Source organism: Apaloderma vittatum, unplaced genomic scaffold (genome assembly GCF_000703405.1).
Source record: "Apaloderma vittatum isolate BGI_N311 unplaced genomic scaffold, ASM70340v1 scaffold38939, whole genome shotgun sequence".
In the NCBI taxonomy this organism is placed as follows: domain Eukaryota; kingdom Metazoa; phylum Chordata; class Aves; order Trogoniformes; family Trogonidae; genus Apaloderma; species Apaloderma vittatum.
The window spans coordinates 16,544-24,517 of record NW_009736524.1 but is presented as its reverse complement, the minus strand read 5'-3'; the positions used below and the strand labels follow the sequence as shown (position 1 = coordinate 24,517).

The 7,974-nt window shown below is 39.2% G+C and overlaps 1 protein-coding gene across 1 annotated transcript in view; it reads right to left on the bottom strand.

The window, feature by feature from the left end:
• Positions 1-4,764: 4,764 nt before the first annotated feature.
• The window catches only part of SLC25A24 (solute carrier family 25 (mitochondrial carrier; phosphate carrier), member 24), a gene marked incomplete at its 5' end in the record, with an annotated part of 18,711 nt that continues 15,501 nt past the window's right edge, over positions 4,765-7,974 (bottom strand). Inside the window, 3 exons of the mRNA XM_009876992.1 lie at positions 4,765-5,194; positions 5,865-6,015; positions 6,890-7,057. Coding sequence (XP_009875294.1) covers positions 5,016-5,194; positions 5,865-6,015; positions 6,890-7,057 — 498 coding nt within the window. The remainder of the gene's footprint in view (positions 5,195-5,864; positions 6,016-6,889; positions 7,058-7,974) is intronic.

Below are 7,974 nucleotides of genomic sequence, written 5' to 3'. Positions count from 1 at the left end.
AAATAATTCAAGGATTGAACATGGAAGTCAAGGTGCTAAAGCACAAATGTGTTCAGAGAAAGCTGGGCCTGTGCAAACTGCCCAGCTACCACTGCTGTACACACAAATCCCTTCTTCCACGGACATACATGAACAGCCTACTGGATTTCCACATCTCCCAAGGGATCTTGATCAGGGTAGCCACATAATTAGAAATAATGAAATACAAGATAGCATTTTTACTCCTCGAAAACAATCAGGTAGGTTTATATACACCAACCACTTTTTATTAATATGCTGGTAAGAACGGTTAAAGAACCTTTATCCTCCATGCTACCATATCTTACTAAGAAACTAAAGAGTGTTGGCACACAAAAATAATTTTATGAAAGCAGAAAGAAAACAACATTATAGAGACTCTATCTTCTATTTCAAATTACATGTCAATATGCAGTATGGATTCTTTCAATACCTCACCCCCATAGCAGAGATGATGATTCTTGCTTTTTCTAAAATTCACACTCAAGTGCACTGCTCCCACACATTCGTTAGGTCACACCGCCACAATCTCTACTAAAAAGACAACTTAGACGGGTTTATCCTGTGCTGTTATAAATTGTTTCTCCTTTGCTGTAAAGATAACTCCAAGGAATTAACTCAAATACTCTGCCTAGAAAAGCTATTCCCCTTTACAAATCAGTATTACAACAGGACAGTAGATGGCACTACTCGAGTTCAATCCGAATCCGCACATTCCCTCCAGACGCTGCAAACCAGAGGAGCTGTTAAGGCTCTCCAGGGAGAGACAGGTTCATGCACAACACAAGCTGGTAACAATTAAAAAATATCCAGCATTTACTTTCGAGGGAAAGCTTCCAGATCCGTGTCTTCTGCCTACGCTTATTTCAACAGGATGGCTTTACACGAGCCCAGAGGGGACAAAAGCATTCTGGATTTTAGTTTGAGTACTAGCAACACGTTATTTAAGAGAATCTGGTGGCTACTCGTCCCGCATCTCATACTGTCAGCGTGCAGAGGAGAGGTGTGCAGGGAGAGCAGTTTCACTGCTTCCTGAGCGTTCAATTGAAGGGCCAGTCTGGAAGCTGCTCCAGGTACTGCACGAAGGAGATGCACAAAGTTAGCACCGAGAAGAAGAGGTGTTATTTGTATGTAGATTTATGTGATTATGTCTGTATGTGTGTGTATACACGCTATGGGGGTTTTTACATACCTATATAGCACACACTAGACTCCCTCACTAACCCTTTAGCAAAACAGATTCAAAGTCTAAGAGCTTAGGTGCACAATACTCCTGCATTTAGGTAGCTGTCAGAACACAAATTTGTAATTTTACTCTGAATTGCAAACATTGGGGAAAAAAACCCCACCCAATTTTTCTACACATTTTCAGATATCAGGAGGGCTTAGAAGCTAGAACTAAATCCACACAGCAAGACCGACAACGTTCCAAAATCACTTTTTGTGTTGAATATCCATCTCTCACCAATTACGTTCTCCTCAGCATACAGTTCGATCCGTATCTTGTTTTCATGTAAGCCTTAAAAGCCATCCCAAAGACAACTCAGACATCAGAAGGGGAAGAATTTAAAAAAAAGTGCAAGCTGTTCAAAATAACAGTACTATGTGCATTGCGGGTCCGACGAGCCTTTTCAAAAGCCAAACATCATGTGTGCTGCCTGTATAATAACTCCTACACATCAGAAAAGCATCTTATCAGGGCCAGTCTTTAATAAAAGGAATACTCCCAGAATTCCGTTTCCCAACAGGCTATCTTTGAAAGCAATATTTTCAATATTGGTGCTAACTTTTGTAGCGGTTTAGATTTTCTTTTTGGAGGGGATGGGGGGAGCATCTTCGAGATCACACCTTACCTTGATCGCCACAAAAGAGATCATCCACAGCCCAGTCTTTCCAATTGCAAAGAATTTCCAGTTTAAAGCATCCTTGTCTCCAGCAGACTTGAATGTCAGATAGTTCATTTAGTCAGGAATCACACACTGAGCATCTACCTCTTCGTTATTTAAAAGGAAATGTCTAAACTCTGTGTTACAAGAACTGTACTTGCAGGAATTAGAGACAAGAAAAGCCTCCCTTCATTTGTTTACAATTATCTTCAACTTTTGAAGGATTGGTGTGAAAAACTCAGTCTCAGTGGTCAAAGTTGGCAACTAAGCATGCTTTTAGTAGGATAGCCATGCTATGCACGCAAAGTAAATTAAGTCAATTACCCTGACAAGATTTCATATTGATCCTTTGACTAACAAGTAAGATTAACATCAAGCAAGACGGGCATTAAGAAAAAAAGCAAGCTTGTTTGTGCCGATCATTAAGAGTTCTGTCACACAGCATATACAGAAGCAAACCATGTTCAATAAACAATTAAAAATATTAAACATTATGTAATCTTCCGTTAAGTGGCGACAGCTAAAGTTTTTAACAGGATGATTACTGACTAACGTCAAACTAGGTTTTCAAATATCGATGTAACAGCAAAGTGTCAGCTAGTCTCAGATTTATATTTAGATCCGTTAACTGCATTTTTGACAGAGTACTATGCCTCTAACACACTGGAGAAGTGTCATCTGTCTATCAGGCCATGAAAAAAAATCAGCACACTTAAGCCAGATAAGGAAACAAACATTTATTAGAAACTGGCAGTTTTATCGAACTAAAAAGGTAAACATATGTTTAAGAGACCAAGAATACACAGCTGAACACAGTCATCATAAAGGCACATAATGAAAAATGAAATTTGAAAGACCGCATCTTTTCAACATTTGAAAACATCAACACCGTAATTCTCAGGACTTGTAATGGCACTTGCACACTATAAACAAAACGGAGCAAGTCTCGAAGATAGACGCTGCCAAAGTCAGCTTCACACCACACACACACATGCAATACATTTGCTCATTGGTCACAGTCAAACAAAATGATTGGGAACTCATCTCGCAAATCCCACAAAGATACAAGAATGTTGGCAAAAACATTCCCATCAGGAAGGCATTGTACACGTGCCACTGTACGCGCCAGGTTAATAGCTGGAATCGGTTATTTCAGAGGTCTTCTCCAACCTCAACAATTCTATGACTCTACATATGGATGATTTGGAAAGAACAACTTTTTGGTTTCTTAGAAGAAGTGCAAAGTCCAAGGTCTCCCTGAAGCGAAAGGCCAAAAGACACAGCTAAAGCTGCCATTCTCTGAAATCTGATAAACCAGCATTTTGTAACACAAATTTTATGGAGTAGTTATATTCTAGTTTAAGGAAAATATACACTAGCCATGGAAGCACTGAACACAGATTTACATCTGATCGCTGTCTGAAAAATATTGGCCCAAATAATATGTGGAACTGGGGAGATTCAGGCAGTTATTCATGTCTGCTTGCTTATTTGTTTAAAAAAGAAAAAAGAAAGAAAGAAAAAAAAGAGACCCTTAACGACCTTACAGAAACAAAATTCTTCCTTCAGCAATCCAATTTCAGAAAGTGGTCTAAGAGCAGTTGCTTCTAGAAGGTCAAGATAAGTATAATCTCAAAGATTAAGACACCACACATCGCAGAAAGCAAAAAAAGCGTAACAAGTGAGTTTGGCAATAATTGTTACTCTATTTGAGTGTTCAGGCCTGAAGGCAACTGAAATGCAGCATACCCCCACTCCCCTAAAAAAGGAAGTCACTTTGGGAGTACTTGTGTACCCGGAAATACGTAACTTTCTGCATTGAGGAAGTGCTGCTTGTTTTTTCTGAGCAGGAGCTGTTGCTCAAGCACTACCAAGCTCTGTGTGCACGCTTTGATGGCTTCATTAACATCAACCTGAAGGGCGCCTGAGATCAGCAGCCCCATTCGGTCACTTGGACAAAATGCTTCAGTATTTTCTGGATTTCACACATGCAGCCAGCGTGCACAGAAGACTGTGACGGAAAGAGTATTTCTTTTGCAGACAAACCTGTAAAACCTTTTCATCACAAGGCATTCCTCTATTGGCTAAAAGCACACAGCATACTGCAGCCCTCTAAGCGAGGCAAAGAATGGAGAGTCCAAAATGAGAAGCATTTCTCTCCCCACGTCAGCTATGACAAGCGCTGCTGTTAGCTGCGTTAAAATCACTGTCAGCCTAGTACTGGACCCGCTGTCGCATTTTTAAAGGGCACCTTGCACTTGTATGGAATGGATCTAGTAACCAAGCTTCCTCTGCTCCTGTCTAGCGTGATCCTATAAAACGTGAAGCTGTAACCCAAGGTTTGTAAGGTTAACGGTGCTAACGTTTACAAGTGCAAGAGTCCAGTGAAGCAAGTTATGAAAATCACTGATTGTATTACGAAAATACCGTGTAAATCCACTTGAGGTATTCTGATACCACAGAACAGCACTTTCTCAGGCTCTTATTCTTTAAATTAAAAAAAAAAAAAAGTAGTAATGGAAAAGGTTAACCTGAAGATAGAGGTGGTGGGCTACATTTTAATGTGCTGCTCCATCCTTGGCTGTATCTAAGATCCTATTTTATTTTTTTTTAAAGAACTTAACAATAAGTCTTCAAAAATAACAATAGTAAGTGCGTACTTCTAGACGTGCAAAATGTTGCCTGTGAATTGCTTGACAATAGGCAGCATGACAAAACAAGAAGTCACTTTCATAAATTCAGTATCAAGGCAGTATAAACTTCTCCTACCTTGGGTTTGATCCAAGCCAAATACACATTTAGAGAAGACAAAAAAAAAGGTCAATGAGTAAGATATGCATGATTTCTTGAAAATATAAACATATTGATGATTTAAAGATAGTCTCTTGAATTTTCTTGAAACGCAGTGACATTTTAAAGTGCAATATAGGTATCTGTTTACAAATGGTGAACTAGAATTTAAGAAAATTTCTTCCCACTTGAGGGCAAAAGTAGAAATTGCAGCATCTCCACAAAGTTCTGTCTCTAATTGTGAGAGCAGATTACTTAAGAAATCATTTTTGTTCTGATGTTCCCAACAACATTAGAAGCATCTCACCTTTTTCTTTCACTTCATGCTATTCCCAAATTCTGCTTCATTTTTTCATATACAACATAGCTGATGCTGACAGCTGGAAGCACTTTCATAAAATTAGGAGCTATGCCCCTATAAAGTCCTCGGATTCCCTCTGTAGCGATAATTCTTTGAAAGAGACCGACCATGTTTAGCTGTGGAGCTCCTTCCACTGAGGCTACAACAAAAAGATAACATGTTATACAACAGCTCTAGCAGTATTAAAATTCTTAAAGAGGTGCTAAACACCTGGATGGTAGGACCATTACCTCTAGGGCCACCAATCAGAACTTGAGTCCTCACAAAGAAGATATCTCTTGAAGTTCAGACATTTGAGAGCTATCCATGTGTCCAAATCCACCAGAAAGCATTATCCGACTACATCCTTTGAAATCTAGGCTCCTATCCTGAAGTTTGTACACATCAAGCAAAAATCTCAGCTATGAAATTGTCTCTATGAAACGTCCTCCAGAGCAAACATTGCTGTCTACCTTCACAGGATGATGCAAGTCCTTTTCATTTTACCTCTAAAACTGAGGAAACATTGTGAAGTTTAGAAAACTGCTTCCAGACTATGAGAGGGGTCCTATGCCTGGTATTCTTGTATGGTATGCGGCTCTCCGAGCACACAGAGTGTCTGAAATCTTACATTTGAATCAAGCATGATGAAGTATAAAGTCGGGATAATAAGGAGATGGGACCAACGATAAGAATTTTACAGGTAAGTCCTTCACTTTCCAAGTAGTTCGTTTGGGTTTTTTTAATTCCCATGTCACTGCCACAGCTACCTCAAATTATACAATTCTGGTGTGACCACACAGAAACATTTTCAGTACAACAGGACTCACCTTGTGCCTGCATGCGTGTTCTGATAAGAGCAAGAGGGTAACTGGCCAACTGCCCACATGTGCTGGAAACGGTACCACATCCCAACAATACAAAAACCCCTGGGTTCGCAGAGCTTGATGCATAGTGTTCTAGCCATGTGCTCTTCAAGAGCTGTCAAGAGATAAAATTAAATAATAAGACAAGAGAATTGCGTTCAAGAAAACAAATCAATGCATCTTTACTCATAACAAATCTTAAGAGGTCAATTGTGAAAAGCACCAATCTTGCTCCACCAGTCCTACATGCTTACTTTTAAAGTGCACAGGTAAACACCTTAGCACAAGTGGAAGGACTTTACGCAGACTACCATAGTTAATACCTAGAAGATATACCCATAAAAGCCACAGCAATAGGAGCAGTGCCCATGTTTTAGCCCTGTTAATACTTTGGGAGGGAGCAGGAGGAGGAAAACACAACTCAGCACTCCACAGGGCGAAACAACAGCTGGCAAGCTGTGCACATCACCCCAAGCAGAAACAAGGATGCAAACTGCAGAAAAGTACTTCCATACTGTTTTGAAAGCATTTGCTCAAGCAATTCTGCTGATTACTACTGCAGCGTCACAAAAAGATTTGTCTAGGCTACAAAAAAAATTAGCCTGCGTATCTGAGTTACTGAACACACTTGGAAGAAAGACCTTGCATCTAAGGTGGAGAAAACGTTTCAATTGTTGCTGATGGGTAGAAGAGGTGACAGCTTCTCTTGAAAGGAAAGAGCTGTGTTTTAAACTCCTCACAACTATATGTCAGCCACAAAAAAACCAGGTGACATGCACAGACACACAGTTTACTATAATCCAATTATAAATCCAAGAAAAAGGCAAAAAAAAATGTATTATGTATCATAAATGCAGGATAGGTAACATAAAAACCTGATGTGATATTTGTGTTAAGTCTGCTAAGATTAGTGGAAATTCTCATTTGCTTAAATTGAAGACAACTTTACCCTTAATATGAACATAGTGTATTTTGTGATCTAAACTCACCTCATAAACTGCAAGGTCAATGCCAGCGTAAGGAATTATACCCAGAATATTAGGAATATAACCTTTGTAGAAGGCCTTTACACCTTCTCTTTTTAAGATCTTCTTAGCACAGTCAAACATCCCAGAATACTGCCCTGTTTTACCCACAGCCAATCTGGTCTTTAAAACCTAAAGGGGAAGAGAATAGTAGCCTTAAACACATACCAATTGATTAATGTATTTTATAAACACAGGAAAACACAGTATCTCTCTGCTTATTCAATTGTCTGGAACTACTTTGCATTTTTGGTACTTCAAACCTCCTTAGTTATGACTGCCATTAAGACTTTGTTAGGAGAAGGCTTCTCCAGCTTTTATCATTATTGCAGAGCAGCACACATGCTACCATATGCTAGCTTACAAATTACTAGCCTTTTAAAATTGCATTTTAGCTTTTTCTTGATTAAAACAGGCAGACCTTTAATCAACTTGAAGGCAACAGTGGGGAAAATATTTAATAGATGCATTAGTTAAAGAACAGGTGAGAGCATTTAACAGACTAGAAAAATCACACTTCTGGTCTGCAAATAGCAAAGCATATTAAGAAAAGAACCTTTCAAAAAGCAAGACACTCTGAGAGGTGATTAAGCAATATAAAGATTGCACACCATTACTGAAACCCAGCATGTGATTAATAATGCAAATAACTCTATACAGCATCTTAGGACACAGAAATGAGTAACAGTATCCAAAAGAAACCCTGAGGGAAATTTCCTGAGCAAGAATTTAGGCTGCTTCAAAGCCTCGGAAGACTACAGCTTCCTCAGGAAGCTGTAAAAACAATCTTTGTTTTTTACTTACAAACACCCTAAAAATCACTTCTAGGATGGTATCATATCTTCGTTAGGAAGATCTTACTACAGAACAGTTCACTTGCCTCCATTGATCAGTGCAATCCAGATGATGTACATCACCTTTCAGTCATTCTGTAACTTAACACACCTCTGTACTCGACCTGGCTGAGGTTCAGCGGCTCTAACAGGAAAGGTGCTACTTTAAAGGGATCATTATCGCTGTCAAAAATGAAAACAGCTAAGTTCTATTCC